This window comes from Triturus cristatus, chromosome 8 (assembly GCF_964204655.1).
Source record: "Triturus cristatus chromosome 8, aTriCri1.1, whole genome shotgun sequence".
In the NCBI taxonomy this organism is placed as follows: Eukaryota; Metazoa; Chordata; class Amphibia; order Caudata; family Salamandridae; genus Triturus; species Triturus cristatus.
This window is the reverse complement of record NC_140591.1, coordinates 473,073,269-473,093,324: the sequence shown is the minus strand read 5'-3', so window position 1 is coordinate 473,093,324 and position 20,056 is coordinate 473,073,269. Positions and strand designations below refer to the sequence as shown.

The following is a 20,056-nucleotide window of genomic DNA, read 5'->3' as shown; positions in this document are numbered from 1 at the left end:
TAAAGCTCTGAAGTGCAAGGAGAGTACAGTATTCAAATAGTAGTCTATCCAAACGGTTTCCTTACATTGAAGCAGTCAGCAAACTTGTTTATAAATTCAATGGTATTTTTTACATTTCAATATAGAAGATTCTTTTTAAAGATGTATTTAGTTATAAATGGTAAATATCTGAGATTTCATGAATGACTTTAATAGCTGCTCATCTAATAGAAGGCGCTAAATGGGTTTCTTTAGTAGTTGTCTTCTTTCTTTAAAATTATTTTGTCTTAACATCACTGTAAACCGCCATGTTATTCTTGTTTTATTACATATTTAGCAGATTTCAGACATTTCGTGTTTGGTTAATATTATTTACTGAGACTAGAGTGTAGTTGCAGTTCTTTGAGATGGTGTTCTACAATTTGAATGTAGGGTCTACAACTTCCAGCTATAGTAAGTACATGAGTAGGCAACTTTGCATAACCACACAAATATTGCGCATTGTTCTATTCAGGGACACCACACTTCACTGATACCAAAACAGGCACCAGACCCCAATGTTGCCACAGTCCATTGTACTAGAGAATGATAACCTCAAAAACAACTTGTTTTCAAGTCCTTGACAGGAGGTTATTTGCCCGATTTCAGTTGACATGATCTTGCAACACATGTTCATCTTAGTGTGTTCAGTATGAGAAATATTTTTACACATCTAAGCAGAAGATAGTGTGGCTTCTCAGCTCTTTGTATTTCCACCAAACAGAAAATAAGTGGACATTCCCAAAGCATGTGCCGGATCACGCTTCGGTCACTTAGTAATTATTTCAGCTGCCTTTTTCCCAGAGGTATTTGTATTTTCCATGCGCTCGAGGAGGGCTTCTTGTTCCGCAAAGTGCAGCAATCGGCTTATTAGGTCGTCCAGAAGCTTCTCACCCCTGAGAAATTCCTGGCAAGAGAAAACACAAACTATTAGCACCAATAGACCATTTAAGGAAACAAATGGCTCCACATGTTTGCAATGCAGTCTTATTACACATATATATGGAAATTTGTGATGACCACTCAAGGTGTCTATGAGCTGAAGATTAGGCAAACTCTTACAATTAAGCCTAGAAACAAACACATATAGTACTGACGTGGTACAAAAGGATTGGATTGGCTACTCGAGGCCAGAATTAGTTTAAACTGGGATGCATAACACTCAAAGCATCCCCTGTTAGACCTGTCAGTCTTAAGAGGGTAAACTTGTTGCCTTACTCCTCTATTTTTATTGATCTCATGTTTTGTTGACCTTAGGACTCTGTGCACTTTAATACTGCTAGCCAGTGCTAAAGTGTGTGCCCTCCGTAAAACATGGTAACATTTAGCACATTTAATTTAGACATTTATTTTCAGATAATTTGCCATACAATATTCTGAAAAACACATCAAGTTCCCACTGTATGCCCACCGGCATAAGATACAATAGTATAGTGTCATCAGCACAAAACATTAGCTCCTAGTTCTGCCGGAAAAGACTGAACCTGGTTTAATACTATCATAGCATCAGCAATGTAAATTGAGAACAAGAGGGGAGCCAAAATGCACCCCTGCCTAAGGCCATTGGGGGTATCTATTTTTATGGCTAAAGCTCCATTGCCCCCTAATTCAATCCTTGTCCACGAGCCCTCGTGTAATTGAATTATGAGCTTTAATAAGCCAGGTGGACATTTCCATTTATGTGTTTTATCTCAGAGTAATTAATGCCCTATTTATTGTGTCAAACGCTGTTGACAAACCAATGTATGACACACAAAGAGGCTGTTTTCCTTTGAAGGCATATTCTTCAGCTAAAAGATTTCAAATTAAACAGCCATTCGCTGTTGAACACCCTTTACAGAAGCTCATTTGAACCTTTGGGGAGACTCCTACATGGCTCACCAAATCCTCTAATACCCCCAGCAGATGTTCACATAAATCTTACAGGGAATGTCTAACAGGATAATCATCATACGATAACTCGAGGGCAGGTCCTGTTCTCCATTTTTATACAACAGGACACTAATACTAACTTTTCAGGTTTCTGGCAGGTCGTGGCCAAATATTAAAACACCAGAGCCAAATCTTTCGCCCACAAACTGGGATTAGGTTTGATTATATCTGATGAAAGGCCATCAAGACCTTGAACCCTAGAGCTGTTTAGACTTTATGTAACAGCCTCAATCCTACTTACTGAGAGGAACAAAAAACTCTGCACCAACCCCTTCTCTGGTAGCCCAGCAAACATGGGTTGCTTCACTATGTTCTTCGTTCACCTTATACAACTCTGATATATACCTGACCCAAGCTTCTTCAGGTACCGACACTGCTACAATTCTTTTCAGGGAGCCCTAGAACACTATCGGGTGTGTTCCATTAGCCTTTTAGGTTTCCAATATGTAGGGGGACAGTTGCCTTTGTCCATACATTCTCTTTTTCTTTCCATCTTATTAGCCTTAATTATTTCCTAAATGTTTTCCTATGTGATTTAATTAGGTACTCCCTATTAACCCCACCTATTTTATATGCCTCACTTATGTTCTTATTTAACGTAAACTTCACCCTCACCTTGTCAGGACTGTATATACCTTTCCTAACCCGACCACTATTAGAGCCCACCATTGCCATATCCCTTATGGAAACAATTCTCAAAATCTTGTACTATATACTGAGGTGATTGATTGCTCTGGGATTTCAAGAGCTCCATCATATCATTTATAGTTTGAGCTTTTAATTTTACTGACCACACTAATCTGTGCTAATTCCTGTAGTAAATTGGTTGACTATTCCGTCAATGCTCTCTTAAATCAGCACTACCATCCAACGAGAGCACAAGTTGTTTATGATCGCTGCCTGCTAATTCGCCTATTGCTAGGTCCTTTACTAGACCAAAATTTTGAGAGGAGATTATTATATCCCATCGTCAAAGGTGAGCTGGGCAGGCTGGTCACCTGCACATCTACCAGCAATAGTCATATTCAGGCTGTCAAACAATGTAACGAATTGTCTAACGCTCCCACCCTCTCGTTTGCGTGGCAAAACTTGACACGGAATCCTGAAAGCATTTTCTTTTTCCAATTGAAACTCAGCCTTTGATGGGTTAGGGGGAATCTTTGCATTAAAATCACATATCAATAGGATTGGCACATTAGGCAAGACAGGTAGACCTTATCCATTAGCACCCTCCAGCTCTTTTATCTGTTTTCTTGCCTTGTTTTCCGGGGGGATTCAGAGACATGTCAGGCGACACCAAAATATTTGATAATACATAAGTTGTAAGACTAGGTGTACTAGAAAACATTTCCATAGACTTTGTCTGCAACTTAGGCAATTCAGACATTTCAGGATATAGTTCCAAGCCCATAGGTACCACCACACATCTGGTTTAAGGGGAGAAATATTTGGTAGGGTGTAATCCAGTACAATAGAAGACTGTGAAGCAGGTGGGGATGATTGGGTCACATTAGCATTGCAACACGGTAAACATTCCCTAGATGGAATTAGGTTTTCTTCACTGGAGTGGATCGCTTGATTTTATTGTTGGTTGCGGGTATGAAACCCACGCAGATCCTCTACAGACACCATCTGATTCATTTCCTTCACCTCCGATTTCCCATGCATTGATGTCTGCACCACTGGGCTAGAAGTGGAGCTTTCTTCAGATAATATTTGGAAATACGCAGGTATTATTCCACTCCTTTTGAGAACTCCCAAATGAGGCACTCTTTCTTAGTGGATTAGATTTTGTTTTTTGACATAGCCTGGAGGAGAGCATTCTTCCGGATATAAGTTTTCCCGCCATCATAGTTCCATCTGGAGGTACATAAAAAGCAAGTGAAGTAGGAAGACGAAGAAGGTGCAAAAAAACTTTAATGGGAGGGAGAGACCCAAAACCTGCAAGCCGCATCCAATCCTAGACGGGTCGCTTCTGCAGGAACAGGCTCTACCATATTGCTGAGCCACTGATGCTACATCAGCCCCAGATCTCAATGACTGAAATGTGACACACTCCTCAGTCATCTTCAGGCTACTGTGACAAAAGATTTTACAGAGAAGTTAGGGGACCAAGTATTAGGCCTCTCAGAGCTTCCCTAAGGGCATCCAACGAAAAAGTATAAGGAATGCGTGGAGTCAGCACCACCTCACCTTACCTAGTAGCTTAACACTTAGGAAAATCAAGCCGTTCCTGCCTCCCGAGGACTTGCAAGTAGCTGTACAATCCTTAGTTGTCTCTCCGCTTGGAATACAGAATTGTGACCATGGCAGGGTTACCCACAGCCAGACAGGCCCTTTTAAGGGCCACCCTGAACTCTCCTGCCAGACTAATCACGGGCTCAAGAAAACATGATCACATCACACCAGACCTAAGACAGCTCAATTGGCTATCGCTCGAAGATAAGATTCAGTTCAAGATAGCCTGCTTGACGCACAAGCTCTTCATTTACATTTACCTGGCAAAAAAACGTAAACTTTCTGGTTTGAATCGGGCCTTAGAAGCTCTAACATTCTCCTGCTGAAACCTCACAAATTCAAAAAGAAATGAACTTCTCTGGTCTTTCCCCGAGAATATGGAACGCCCTCCTGCCTGAAATAAGATCTAACCCTTCGACCTCCTCATTCAAAAGACAAGTCAAATAGTTGCTCCTGAACAACCATTCACACCCATCGACATGGGTCTCTCATTCAACAATGTACATTTTGGTACTTATACGTTCCACATGGCTGGTTTGTTCTTTTTGTACTTGTGCTTGTTAACCTACTATATGTTTAATATGTACGCCTTTACCTGCCAATCGTATTCTGCTTCTCTTTACAGCACCCTCATACCCTTATGGGTCTTAGTCCTGCTATATTAAACTTAAACTCAACTCTGGGGTTGCAAACAATTGCAGCTCACAGCTGGTATGGAATAAATAGCACTGGGGGTAAACGAAGACTGGGGAAAGCCTGCGAGAGCCTTACAGGGTTAAAAAAACCACAAAAACAATATGGAGGTGGACCCCCTCATGTGTAAACAAGCTGCACCTACCTAAACTTGGCCGCCTTTGTTCACCGTTGGGAGTCGCCTTGTGCTTAGACACTTACCTCTCTCGCAGCTTCAGTGCTCCAAGCCTTCTGCTCCTCTTACTCATTTCACTCTTTTACTCCTTTTGACCAGTCTTAAATCACGAGTATCAGCTCACGTTCTTTTTACCAAAGCCCACACAAATGGGCCACAATATTACTAGCGCCTTGATATCGCCTTGGCAAGGGTAGAGGCCTCCACTGGCCATTAATACGTTCTTCTATTTTGAGGACCAAGGACATACTATTTGCAAATGGGGCAGTGTAAAATTGTGGGTCCTACCAGAGCACCTTCACAGGCTGAAGCGGGCTGTAGCAAGCGGTGCGAGGAGATGCTATACTGGCTGAATAGGCTGAAGTGGGCTGCAGCGAGTGGTAAACAGCGGGCAGTAGGCGGCAGATGGCGACGGCAAAGAAGGCAGCAGGTCGGAAAAAAAAGAAGTGCCTTCCCGCCACACCTCCGCTCGACCAAACCATACCTAATCACGAGGTACTTCACGAGGGTCTTCTCGCCAGGCTTTATGAGATCGGTCTGAGAGGGACGGTGCTCAGCTGGTTTCGTTCTTTCTTGGCTAGCCGTCGACAAACGGACTGGGCCCCCTCTAGTTCCGCTGAGATGCCGTCACTTGGTGTTGGAGTCCCTCAGGGCTCAGTACTGAGCCCGACTCTCTTTAACATCTTTATGACCCCTCTGGCGGATCTGGCGGAATCCTTTGGGGCCCAGATCGTGTCCTACGCCCAGCTCCTCTTTACCTGCGGGAGGGGAGCTGACTTTGACGGAGAGAGTATCCGGGGTTGCCTTGGGGCCGTTTTTAATTGGTTCCAGCTTAACGGCCTCAAGTGCAACTCGGACAAATCGGAGGTACTCTTCTTCGGCTGCAGATCGGACCCAGACTGGCAGAAATGGTGGTCTGCAAATATGTTTCCTCCTGCAGGCTCTTCCCAGCTGGCCAAGAACTTGGGAATTAAGATCGATAATGGCTTGACGCTGAGATCCCAGATTCTCGGTCTTACTGGTATCTGTTTCGGCCTTCTCCGGATGCTCCGCAAGTTTCTTCCTATGCTTCCACAGGATCACAGGAAGATAACGGTTCAGGCTATCATTGGCTCGAGAATGGATTATTCGAATATTCTCTATCTCGGCCTGCCGGAGTATCTGTTGCAACGACTGCAGGTGGTCCAGAATTCGGCAGCACGGGCCATTTTTGGATTACCCGGCCGAACTAGAACTTCAGGCCTACTGCAGTCACTCCATTGGCTGCCCATCCGGAAGCGGATAGTCTTTAAGGCTTTGACTTTGGCACATAAGGCTCTATATGCCTCAGGAGCTAAATATCTCCAAAAAAGGCTAGCTTTCTATCATCCAGCAAGGTCCTTGAGGTCGGAGACTTTGTTTCTCGCCGTGGTCCCTCGCATAAAAAGGGCTCGTATAGGAGGTCGATCTTTCAGACTGCTGGCTCCGCAGCTTTGGAATACTTTACCACTGACACTGCGTAGTACCTCCAATTTACTGGCGTTCAGGAAGGGCCTAAAAACTTGGCTTTTTACTCTTTAGATGTCTGTCTGGTTGTTAGTTTAGGGACTCTTCATTTCTTTTTGTTTTCCTTTGCTGTGTTGTGGTACAGGTGTACAGTAAAGCGCCGGGACACTCTTTGAGTAGCCGTGCGCTATACAAGACAAACATAACATAACATAAAATAATCACCTGGTCAGAGTCTTGGGTCCCTTAAAACGCCCTTGATATGCTGCATTACTACAGCCGCAACGTCTTGCTCTTGCTCCACAGATTCCACAAGCCATGCCCGCCAACAAGCCTCGCTTCTCACATCTCCTATCTCCTCCTGAGTCTTATAAGTCCCTAGTAAATTGGTACTGCATGTACCCAGGGCCTGTAAATTAATTACTACTAATGGGCCTGCAGCACGTATTGTGCCACCCACTTAATCAGCCCTTTAAACATGTCTCAGGCCTGCCACTGTAGCCTGTGTGTGTAGTTTACACTGTCATTCGGCCTGGAAAAATAAACTTTTTGCCAGGCCTTTAACTTCCTTTTTAATACATAGAAGTCAGCCCTAGGGTAGGCCCTAAATGGTCCATAGGGCAGGTGCAGTGTATTTAACAAGTTGGACATGTAATTTTCATTTTGACATGTCCTGGTAGTTAAAAACTATTACATTTGTTTTTCCCTACTGCAAGGCCTGGCTCTCCCATTGGATAATATTGGGTTAACATATTACATTTAATAAGTGATAACTTTCAATTGGGAGCAAATGGAAAGATTGAGTTTGGTGTCAAAGAATTGAAATTTAAAACCCTCTGTAATGGTAAAGTCGAATTGTAAGTCACAATTATGAAAATTACACTTTTAGAAACTTCGCATTTTCGCGTCTTAACCATTTTGTGAATGCAGTCTGTATCCTGGGTCACATGACTAGGTGTAGCTGGTAGCTAGTCTTTGTGTATTGCTCCTAGACAGTGAGACAAAGGGGAATAGGTATTGGCAGGATGGGCTGTCTCTGACTTGACAATGGAGACAGAGGTGTCAACTGCCATGCTTTCACATCACAAAGTCTCTGCCTGAGCACTGGTCTTTTGTGCCCGCAGACAAGCTGGGGCCAGGCCAGGAAGGGAGGGAATTCCAAACACCTCTCAGGGTGGAGACCTCCAGAACCTTCTCCTACTTCAAAGCTGGCACCACGTACAAGTATCGGACCCTCAGACCCAACTCTTCTGTACGCCTTTGGACCTGAGAAAGACTCAGAGGGACCACTGTGCTGCTCTGCAAGAAGGAATACTACTCTGCTGCCTGAGTGAGAAGGACTGAACCTGCATCTTGAACCCAGGACCACCACCAGAGTGACTCCAAGGGCTAGTTGGCTTGCCTCCTGATCAGAGCCTCAGGGACAGAAAAAGTTCCAACCATCTTGAATCCAGCACCTGGACTCTGTCTTCTGTGTCTTGCCCCCAAGTGGTACTACCTCATTCCTGGACCCATGGAAGGGGGCCTGAAGATGTGCTGGTAGCTCAGGCATGGTCTATTGGGCATAAACAACGCATGTCCTTGCAGCCTTGCATCGGAAACGCTGCTCCGCGAAGTATCCCTGATGCAGGACCTTGCATCGCAGCCCATAACCACCACTGTGCAACGCAGCTCTATGCAGGACTTCATATTGCAAGCATCTCTCGACTGCATCCTTGACGACGCAGGACCTCTCTTCGCAAGCCTTGTCAACGGCTCCATCGGCACCGCTGCTGCATGACACATCCTTGATGTAGGACATCAAATCGCCACCCGGAGCTCCTTGGAACTGCCACTGCTCGACCCATCTGTGATGCAGGATCTCGCAACTCTCTGCAACCAAGATTTAAGGTACTTTGTTCAGTGGAAACACAAAATTGACCCTGCACCCGAGAAACACAAGTAATCTTTCTTGTAACGGCAATATTGCATCGTATTTCAAAAATAAGACAACATATAAAACAGATAGCTTTCCAATGAAAAAAATGAACTGATTTTTTTGATTGTGGAAAACACGGTCCTTTTTATTCCAAAATTATTCTTAGAAGACACGATAAAATTGCTTGTCAACGCATTTCATCCCTCTTGGGACTTCTTCAGGGCTCAAACAGGTTGGTTCTTTTAATTGTCGTAGGTTATTGTCTTGACAATTTTGACAAATTACATTAAACTGCAAAGAGCATCTGGCGTATCTGCAATCAATGTTGTACCTATGTGATAGCGTCATCAAGGCATCATGTAGCCCATCGTTTTGATGTAAAGATTTGGGAATAAGTGTATCCCTCTGCCTGTATATGGGTGTCCGGTTCAAAGAAATTCCAAAGAGAATGTTTTTGAACCGGACACCAGTGTAGGAGTTTTCTTGTGCGGTGTTTTCACTCTATTAATGTTTAAAGTGCTGCCTAAATACTTTACACATTGCCTCTTGAAATTTAAAACCCTCTGTAATGGTAAAGTCGAATTGTAAGTCACAATTATGAAAATTACACTTTTAGAAACTTCGCATTTTAGCGTCTTAACCATTTTGTGAATGCAGTTTGTATCCTGGGTCACATGACTAGGTGTAGCTGGTAGCTAGTCTTTGTGTATTGCTCCCAGACAGTGAGACAAAGGGGAATAGGTATTGGCAGGATGGGCTGTCTCTGACTTGACAATGGAGACAGAGGTGTCAACTGCCATGCTTGCACATCACAAAGTCTCTGCCTGAGCACTGGTCTTTTGTGCCCGCAGACAAGCTGGGGCCAGGCCAGGAAGGGAGGGAATTCCAAACACCTCTCAGGGTGAAGACCTCCAGAACCTTCTCCTACTTCAAAGCTGGCACCACGTACAAGTATCGGACCCTCAGACCCAACTCTTCTGTACGCCTTTGGACCCGAGAAAGACTCAGAGGGACTACTGTGCTGCTCTGCAAGAAGGAATACTACTCTGCTGCCTGAGTGAGAAGGACTGGACCTGCATCTTGAACCCAGGACCACCACCAGAGTGACTCCAAGGGCTAGTTAGCTTGCCTCCTGATCAGAGCCTCAGGGACAGAAAAAGTTCCAACCATCTTGAATCCAGCACCTGGACTCTGTCTTCTGTGTCTTGCCCCCAAGTGGTACTACCTCATGCCTGGACCCATGGAAGGGGGCCTGAAGATGTGCTGGTAGCTCAGGCATGGTCTATTGGGCATAAACAACGCATGTCCTTGCAGCCTTGCATCGGAAGCGCTGCTCCGCGAAGTATCCCTGATGCAGGACCTTGCATCGCAGCCCATAACCACCACTGTGCAACGCAGCTCTATGCAGGACTTCATATTGCAAGCATCTCTCGACTGCATCCTTGACGACGCAGGACCTCTCTTCGCAAGCCTCGTCAACGGCTCCATCGGCACCGCTGCTGCATGACACATCCTTGATGTAGGACATCAAATCGCCACCCGGAGCTCCTTGGAACTGCCACTGCTCGACCCATCTGTGATGCAGGATCTCGCAACTCTCTGCAACCAAGATTTAAGGTACTTTGTTCAGTGGAAACACAAAATTGACCCTGCACCCGAGAAACACAAGTAATCTTTCTTGTAACAGCAATATTGCATCGTATTTCACAAATAAGACAAAATATAAAACAGATAGCTTTCCAATGAAAAAAACGAACTGATTTTTTTGATTGTGGAAAACACGGTCCTTTTTATTCCAAAATTATTCTTAGAAGACACGATAAAATTGCTTGTCAACGCATTTCATCCCTCTTGGGACTTCTTCAGGGCTCAAACAGGTTGGTTCTTTTAATTGTCGTAGGTTATTGTCTTGACAATTTTGACAAATTACATTAAACTGCAAAGAGCATCTGGCGTATCTGCAATCAATGTTGTACCTATGTGATAGCGTCATCAAGGCATCATGTAGCCCATCGTTTTGATGTAAAGATTTGGGAATAAGTGTATCCCTCTGCCTGTATATGGGTGTCCGGTTCAAAAAAATTCCAAAGAGAATGTTTTTGAACCGGACACCAGTGTAGGAGTTTTCTTGTGCGGTGTTTTCACTCTTTTAATGTTTAAAGTGCTGCCTAAATACTTTACACATTGCCTCTAAGTAAAGGCTGACTGCTTTGTGCCAAGCTACCATAGGGTAAGCACAGGGTAATTTGGGGTTTGCTTGTGTTTCACGCTGACAAGAATTCTGGTTGCCCCCTCCACCAGTAACCCAATTCCCTACATCCCCTATGCCAAGCCCTACAATCTTCAATCCATATTTGAAAGTTCATAAAGGAATGTTTATTTATTTTTTATTTATTTATTGAATACATAAGACTTACTTAAACTTGAGTAAATAAAAATGAAATCTTATACAGCCTCTTTCAATTATTATCTATAGAAGTCCAGTCTCTGGCATTCTCTCCCAGCTGAGATGACAAGTCTAGATAGCCTTCATACGTTTGGAAGGAACTGCAAATGTCTCTATAAATGCTTCTTATAATCTGCCCCCATTAGCTCTTCGGCTGTCTATAATGACTGCCCTCCTCGTGTCCTTCTTCCTGCTCACCATCATCCATGCCATCTCTCGTTTTGCCTCTTCTTTTCTCCGCCCTCTCTTCTATCCTCTACTCTCCATTTTGTTATCCTTTTCCTCCTCCAATACCTTCCTGCAACTCCTTATTCGCAGGTCTCATAGTTCCTCTAACATGACCAAAGATGCATATTTAATCCAATTTGAATGCTTGTTAAAAATTAAATCCCGGATACCTCTCCCCCTAATGTTTTCTATGTAAATTAAATCTCATTGTCCACAGTATGTTGCTCTGTAAATTGCACTGACACCGCTCTGCTGTATGCTCTGGGGAAAATTTCAAATAAATTGAATAAATGTTCTTACCGGAAATACTTTAAAAATATACTTCTGGGGCGTGGCCTAGATGGCGGAGAGCTAGGACGTGCCTCGCCAACTCTCCTCCGCCCGTCGATCATTAGCACTAGCCCAGGCCCCGACCTGCACGGGCTACGGCGGATTTGCAGACCCTTACATCCTGGTGCACTTTGCAACTCACCGGACGAGGCTGCAGAGGCTCTTGTGACTGTGTTCACGCCTCCGGTGCCGAGACGGGCCCGAGAGGCGCAGTGGTGACGAGCGGCGGATGGCGGCGCGGGGCCTGAGGTCCTGGCCCCGCGTCGTGGGTGTTGCTGCCTTGACGGGGCACCTGCCAGAACCGGGAGCCTCACTCACTGTCCTGGAGAACGAGAGGCGACGGAGCAGTGGGCACAATTTTGGCCAGAGCGGCGGCCTCCTGGGTGCAACCGGAGCACCCGGCAGATCCACACGTTTAACAAAGATCCAGCGGACTGTGGATCGGGATCAGAGGGAACTCTGCCTCCAGCTTGATGAAGCACACCCCGGGAGCTGCAGCGGTAAGCCACTCTTAGCTCCCTGCCCCCGTTGTGACTTTGCCCTTCTGGAAATTTCACTGGAGGCGCCTAGGCCGCACTAGGCCTTAAAGTACACTGACCCACACAGTGGGCCGCCGCCGGACATCCCTGCCCTGCACCCTACGGAAAAGGCGCTGTTAGCCCCACTCCCTGGTCATATTTGGGCTGACCCCCCGCCGAAGCCCTGCATGACACGGGCGGCGGCCCGGAGTTGAAGACGTCACCTTACCGCCTCCCAGCCTCGGGCCCACAGAGGTTGGCACTGTGCCTCTGAAGGAGCCCTGCACTCAGCGGCTGCCACTGCGCACCTGTGGACGCTTGGCCTGGCTCCCCCGCGTAACCAGGCCGGGGAGGAATTTCAGCCGGGACGAGTCGCTAGACTTGCTCCCCTACCCCCCTCTGACATCTGCTGTGCCAGGCTCCGAAACACCTGGGTTTGGAAGGGTGGGGAGTCCCCGGAGCACTGCTAGGGACTTATCGAGTTGCTGCCTGAGTTAAGCTGGACCACGCCAGAGTTAACCCTGCAGCTACTGCATCCGGGGATACCGCACTACAGTGGCACGCCGCTCGGCCTGGTTTGTGGCGGCTGGTGCCATCGATATAAGAGGACCTTAGTATGACATCCACCTGGGGCAGGAAGGACAAATCGGCAACAAGAGAAAAATCTCTCAAAGATCTCTTCGCCTGGGCACAGAGGGGGGGGTGGTCGGCAGATTCCGGACGACCAGACGCAGCGACACAGATGGCCACCTCTACGGACGCCCCTGTAACACAGGCTTTTTTGGAGTCCTTGTTCGCTGCTCTAAGGGATAACCTCCAGATCATGAAACGTGATCTCACGGCAGAAATTAAGGACATTCGCAAAGACGTGGACGATATTGGAGAGAGAGAGTAGCATCCCTGGAGTACAGGAGTGACGGCCGGGACACTGAGCTGGCCGACATGCAGCAGGAAGTAATCCGCATACATGAGCAGGACCCAAGTGGATGTTCAATCCCACCTGGAGGACCTTGAAAACCGTTCCTGCCGACACAACATCAGAATCCGAGGAGTGGGCACAAACGGAGAAGCCGGTGACATTTTAAAATTTGTGCATGAACTCTTTAACCACATCCTAAGCAGGCCATTGGACTCTGACCTTACACTGGACCAAGCACACAGAGTGGGCCCTCCTAGGGTGGCAACGGCACCTCTGGCGGATATCTTGGTGTGCGTACAGGACTTCCACACAAAGGAAGAAATCTTACGTAAAGCTAGATCGCTCCAACCGACCACCTTCCGCAATCAATCACCCGTCCTCTATCAAGATCTTGCCGCCATCACGCTCAAGAAACGTAAAACTTTCGGGCCTATCACGGAGGTCATGCGCCAACGGAACATCTCCTGCTCCTGGGGGCATCCGTTCCGTCTTGTATTTTGCCATGACGGCAAGCTGTATCAGCTTCGATCCGTATCGGAAGCCAGCAAACTGTTGGGAATTCCTATCCTGGAAAACACAGGCGAAGGGGAGCACTCGGACAGTGGGTCCAACGTTGGTCGACCCAAATGGAGGCAACAGAGAAGGCGACGTCGTGTCCAGCAACAGGACCCGTTGGTGGTCAAGAAGGAGCAGCAGGCCGCCCTTGAAGCTGTGCCAGATGCCTTGGCCAAGACTACATGACTGAGCCTGGTTACCATGGTGTATCCTTCTATTGATATTTGGCAGGTTGGGGGAGAGGGGGCTTGGACTTCTACCAGCCACGCAACAACCCCATAGACTTCTTCTCTGTTCATCTTTGGATGACGGACTAATGTTTGAACTAGAAATTTACTTCGGCACTCCCTGTGCCTTGTTTTCCTTGTTCCATTTCTCGTGGATTTCTGCACTGTTTCTCTCTTACCTTTCTCTTATCTTCTGTTCTCTTTTCTTTGTGGGTCCCGGTCCATTGAGTGCTATTGCTTCCTTGTTCCTGCGCTGGCGTTGGGGGTCGGCCCTTATTGGTTTCCCCGGTCTCTTAGTTTCCTGATGCTAATGGGCGGTACTACCCCCCTTTCAAAGTGCTAAATGCCACCATCTTCAGTTAAGGTACTCACTCTCAATGTGAGAGGGCTTAAAAACCCTATCAAACGCAGGACACTTCTTTCCTACCTAGAATGTACGGGGCGGATATCTGCCTCCTTCAAGAGACACATCTGCTTCTCAAGGACTGTGACCGACTCAGATCCCGCACCTACCCGACACAGTTCTTTTCTTCCATGTCATATAAGAAAGCAGGGGTAGCTAATTCATCATTGGGGGCATCTCTTTAACAGTGGGGTCCATTTACGCTCCTAATGAGGTTCAGGAACGATTTTTACACGAGGCTCTTACTGAAGACATGGCATCTCAGGGACGACACATGCTAATAGGGGGGAGATCTCAACTTGGTGTTCGACAATGGCTTAGATAGATCAGCACAGCGCACAAGCCAAGTTGGCGCCTTTTCGTCCTCTGGACACTCCAGACTACACTACTTAGGACTCACAGACCTAAGTAAGACAACACCACCCTAACACACGTGAATTTTCATACTACTCTAATGCACACAAAACATATGCCAGGTTAGATTATTTTCTGGGTTCGAAGGCTCTCCGGGATGTCACACTATCCACTGACATATTAGCGGCGGCCTTGTCCGACCACGCCCCAGTGGTAGTCACAGTGGCTCTTCCTCAGATTCGGCGCCCGACCAGGCATTGGCGCTTCCGAGACACCCTGTTACTCCGATCGGACACGGTTGCCCAGATACAACGTGGGTTGGAGAACTATCTCTTACACAATGACAACCCCGACACAGCTCTATCCACCCGGTGGGAGGCTCTTAAGGCAGTCATTCGGGGAGAAGTTATCGCCATCTCCTCGGCAGAAAACACGGAGTACACGAAGAAGAGGGGGGAACTGACACAGAAGGTCCGAGAATTAGAGCAGATGCACCAGCGCACCGGGGCTCCTCGCATATGGAGACCGTTGACAACGGCTCGGGCACAACAGGCTGCCCTCGACCGTGACAAAGCAGAATACGCTGCGATGCGTCTACGGCATTCCTTTTATACCAGTGGTGACAAATGTGGGCGACTACTCACGAACAGGCTCCGGGAGGCGCGAAAGCGTGAAGGGGTGCAGGAGATTAGGGATTGTGCGGGTCAGTTACACTCTGATGACGCGGCCATCGCCGAGGTCTTCCGCAACTTTTATGGCCACCTCTATGATGACCAGCCTTTGGAGAGGGCAGATATAGACACATACCTAGCGCAGGCGCGGCTTCCAACCCTGACACCAGAACAGGCAGCCCATATAGAGTGGGAGATCAGGCCAGAGGAAGTCATAGCGGCCATTGCTCGCCTGACGCTGGGCAAATCACCCGGCCCTGTTGGCTACACTGTGGCCTTCTATAAGCAATTTTGCTCAACTCTCACTCCCTTGCTCACCTGACTCTTCATCTCTTTTGCAGATCCCGGGGCAATCCCCCACTCCATGTTGGAAGCGGCGATAGCCGTTATTCCTAAGCCAGAGAAGGACAAGACGGATTGCGGGTCATACGACCCATCTCCTGAACATGGACCTGAAGCTCTATACTGAAATTTGGGCCAGCCGACTCGCCCCCTGACCCTGTGGACCCTGACCAGGCTGGATTTATTCCGCAGAGGCAAATGAGTGACAACACTAAACGTGTCACATACCTCATAGAGAAGGCCTCCCGCATTCCCGGGGACTATATGCTCCTCACCATAGATGCGGAGGAGGCCTTCGACCGGGTCCACTGGCCCTACCACGACTAGGCACTGATCCCTACTGGCTTGGGGAGAAGATGCGGACACACATTTTTAACTGCTACCGGTCGCCCACAGCCACTGTCCGGATCAATGGGCACACGTCCACCCCGTTTTCCATCAGTAGGGGCATGAGGCAGGGATGCCCCCTGTCGCCCTTGCTCTTCGCCCTCTACATGGAGCCCATGGCGCAGAGAGTCAGGGATCACCCTCAAATCACTGGCATTCGCTTTGGAGGAGACACCCACACTATAAGTCTCTATTTGGATGAAGTGTTAGTCACTCTAGCAAACCCGGTGATAGCCTTGGGGTCTTTTATGGAAGAACTGGACACCTTTTGCGACTGCCTCCAGAATTAAGGTGAACTTGACGAAATCTACCGCGTTGAACCTTTCTCTTTCACCCCAGGAACGGGCGGACCTTCAAGCCCGATACCCCCTGCACTGGTCCGATGACGTTGTCCCCATCTTAGGTATTCAATTGGCCCTGACCCTGCAGGCCATACGGACGGCTAACTATTCTCGCCTCCACACACACATACGCACTGAGCTGCGGAGATGGAAACACTGTCAGATTTCGTGGGAGGGTTGCGTCGCGGCTATTAAAATGATGATCCTCCCCAAAATTCTGTACCTCTTTCAGACGCTCCCTTTATCGCCCCCAGCTGGTTGGCTGCACAAGGTGCAATCCAAACTCTCTCATTTCATCTGGCAGGGGCGCAAACCGAGAATGAAAAGGTTAGTGAGCTTTCTCTTCCCTCATGAAGGAGGTCTTGGGGTTCCGGATCTCTCGCTCTACTATGACGCTGCACAGCTTCAACACTTGGTAGAATGGAGCCGGGCCGAATCCGTGAAACACTGGCTCTTTCAGGACCGCGCAGTCCCGGGCACATCCCTCATGAAAAATTCCCTTTCTCCCGAAGCCCCACCGCCCCCCCCCCCCCAACTCATATGCTTCACAGGTGACGCGCACAACCCTCACAGTTTGGAATCGGACTAATATACGCCACAACCTAACAACCTTCCCTTCTCCACTTACATCGCTGTTTGATAACCCGGATTTCGGCCCTGGGATGGGCCCGCAGTCCTTTTCACTGTGGAGAGAGGCCGGATGCGGAGCCTTAGGCCATTTATTCGCTAAGGGTGACATTATCCCCTCCTCACAGCTTAGAGCTGATTACGGCCTCCCAGAATCCGAATACTTGCACTACTTGCAAGTGCGACATTGGGCTATGCACCCTGGCAATCGCGCACAGGCGTCTTGGCTTCTCACTCCCTATGAACGGTGGCTCATTACGCCAACTTCGGAAAAGAAACGGATGTCCGATCTGTATAAGATGCTTTTGTCCCGATACACCCACACTTATCATGCGGGCCGTGCACGTTGGGAGAGGGGTCTTGAACGTAGCCTTAGCCCTGAGGAATGGGAAGGTGCATGCTATAGAGCACGCCACACGGCAACACATGCAGGTCTCACTGAAACATTCATCAAACTCGTCTATCACTGGTATTACACCCCGGAGAGGCTACACCAAGCTGATGTGAAACTGAGCCCTGACTGCTGGAGAGGGTGCAGGAAAAGGGGTACACTGGTTCACCTCCTCTGGGACTGCGAACACCTCCGGACTTACTGGACGCAAATACTTGACGATGTTGACAAATACCTTGACACTGAACTTCCTAGATTCCCGGTCTTTGTTCTCTTAGGGGTACCTAACTTGCTCACCTACCTCTTGAAATCTAGGCGAGGAAAACAGATAGCCATAGCACTGGGGACGGCCTTTCAGAACATATTGATTGGAGAACACCTCCTATACCGGCACATACCGGGTGGCACCAGCGATTGTGGCACATACTGGGCATGGAAAAAAATCTCTCTTACCTCGGCTGGGAAAGGCACCTCCTTTAGCGATCTCTGGCAACCGTTTCTTGCCCTCCTTACACCGGAATTTCAGGAACTGTCTTGCCCGAGATACTTACGCCTCTTGCGCCTGACTGCACCAGATTCCTCCACTTAGGTTGGCCTAGCCTTCTGATTGACACTTCGCTTGGAGCAACACTGAACCGACGGATTGGAGCGGAGGAGGGTGGGAGTGGCTATTTCCGCGTTTTTTTCCTCTTTCTTCTTTTCTCTCTTTCCTCGGGGTAATGGGAGGGATAGTACTAGTTATTTGTTGATTTCTGTAATAAGAATGCACAAATAAGTCCCTATGGTGGGCTTTGCGTAGCCCGTTTAATGCAAGCTTGCTTTCTGCATTGGTTAATTAAAAAAAAGAGTTAAACCATAAAAATATACTTCACAAGATTTCAAGCAGGGTAACCACTGAAAGGCTAAATTAACTCAGAAAAGGAATATCCAACTGTGGAGAGAATGACTATTTACGGAGTTTTGTGTATAGTGCACTACTGACCACCTCAAGGCATCTCAGGCCGTGGACTAATTGTAGAGTATGTAGCTCAGGGGAAAGAAGGCAGCAAGACGAGGAAGTGGGTCCTAAATCACAGTTCTGTGGTATAGTACAATTATCCAGCATCTGAAGTCAACATTATACAGAGCCTGTAAAAGTAATCTGCCAACCCAGGATCCTTGGATGCCTTTTCAATAATAAGCATGTCCTTACCATTTAAAGGACTCTTGCCTGTATCTAGACGTAGCGCTCCACCGATGATGAGACTGTGATTGTGAATAGCTTTTTTTTTTTTCTCTGCACAGTGTGACTTAAGGCAGGTGGAAATTTGGAAGGAGTCCATGGGAGTTAGTGCCCCAGTTCTCCTGAAAATCTGCCTGAGATAAAGAGAGTCCCCCACCTGTGCAGTACTTTGGGCTCTATAGGACCTATTTACAAACACTGTTTGACAATGACTATCTCATATGCAGACGATACTCAGCTAATTCTGGTACTAGATGAAAAATCCGCACATGCCGAAGAAAATCTACAGTGGTTTTTCAATGGATGAATGTCAATCACCTGAAATGTAACTCAGAAAAAAAAAAAATTATGCCACTAGGGAATTCCAATACTTTTCCCCCTAGCCTATGGTGGCCCATAGAAACCCCCCCACCCTAATAGACGGAATGTAGCAAAGAACCTGGGGGTGAAATTAGACTCAGCACTCTCCTTCCGCCAGCAATCCCTAGCAGTGGCAGGGACATGCTTTCAATTGATAATGTCCCTCAAAATGTTTTCCGATCTCCTCTCTTGCATGGCTAGAAAGGCAGTCGCAGTGGCCCTAATCACTTCCTGACTTGACAACTGTAACAGCCTCTATGCAGGGACCAATAAGTCAGTGTTAAACAAACTTCAGATGGTCCAACATGCAGCCGCATGGCTAGTCTTAAAATGGCCCTGACGCTCTTCAGCCTCAGCTGCCCTTGATGCGCTTCACTGGTTGCCCATCCACAAGACAGTCCTCTTCAAGATCCTAGTAATTATCTACAGAGCCTTCAACTTCTCAGGCCCCCACTAACTCCGAACCAGGTTTTCCCAGTATGTGCCACATCGCACTTTTAGATCTTCCACGGCAAATCTTCTGAAGCTCCCGGGTTTTAGGTGCACGACAAAGGGTGGGAAATCTATTGCGGTGCTAGGGACCAGGTTCAGAAAGGCCCTGAAAACCTGGATCTTTGCCGCCCCTGATTCTCTATGTAGATCACTTATATGATTCCCTCAGTTAGGGCTGTGTGTATCTTTTGGGCTCCGCATAGCGCCATGATGCTCCACGGAGTGAAAGCTGCGCTTTACAAGTTCGATATAACATAACTGTGGTGAAAGTACGGGCAGACTTGTACAGCTCAGCCTCAATGTACTTTTAACATTTTTATTCTATTTACAAACATTCCCAAATATATGCATGGTGCACATTTCCAGGTGTACTTCTGGGAATGTCGTGCAACATTTTGTAAAGGCTTCTATTCTCTGCCAAATTCTCCATAGTAATTCAACATAAAAGACAACACAGCCCAAAAACATCAGCATTAACTGAAGCGGGTGTAGTGCTCTTGTTCTCTTTGTAGAGCAGCCGGAACAGATAATGCTAGAGATTGTCCTGCTCCAATAAAAATATTTTCCCAGAATATATTTTGTAAACACAGGTAAAGCATCGTCTGCAGCAATTTGTTTAGCACCAAGTATATCAAACACTGAAAACTAATAGTTCTCAGAAATTGGTAATATACCAAAAAAAATCCATTTGAAATTTCCCCCCCAAAAACACTGAAAACAGAAACACAAACACTAGAGTTAATGGTAATGGGTGGTCACTGCCTTCGTTGTAAAGAAGGAAAAT

At 47.2% G+C, this 20,056-nt stretch overlaps 1 protein-coding gene across 6 annotated transcripts in view; it reads right to left on the bottom strand.

The window, feature by feature from the left end:
- Window positions 1-280: 280 nt before the first annotated feature.
- The window catches only part of MTRF1 (mitochondrial translation release factor 1), a 129,469-nt gene continuing 109,693 nt past the window's right edge, over window positions 281-20,056 (bottom strand). For 5 of the 6 annotated variants that reach the window (XM_085621951.1, XM_085621948.1, XM_085621947.1 and 2 more), the window contains exon 10: window positions 281-925. In XM_085621951.1, the coding sequence (XP_085478077.1) occupies window positions 788-925 (138 nt within the window). In that variant the 3' untranslated portion in view covers window positions 281-787. Of the gene's footprint in view, window positions 926-8,574; window positions 10,059-20,056 lie in introns of those variants that run through there. The other variant, XM_085621952.1, reaches the window with a different exon arrangement.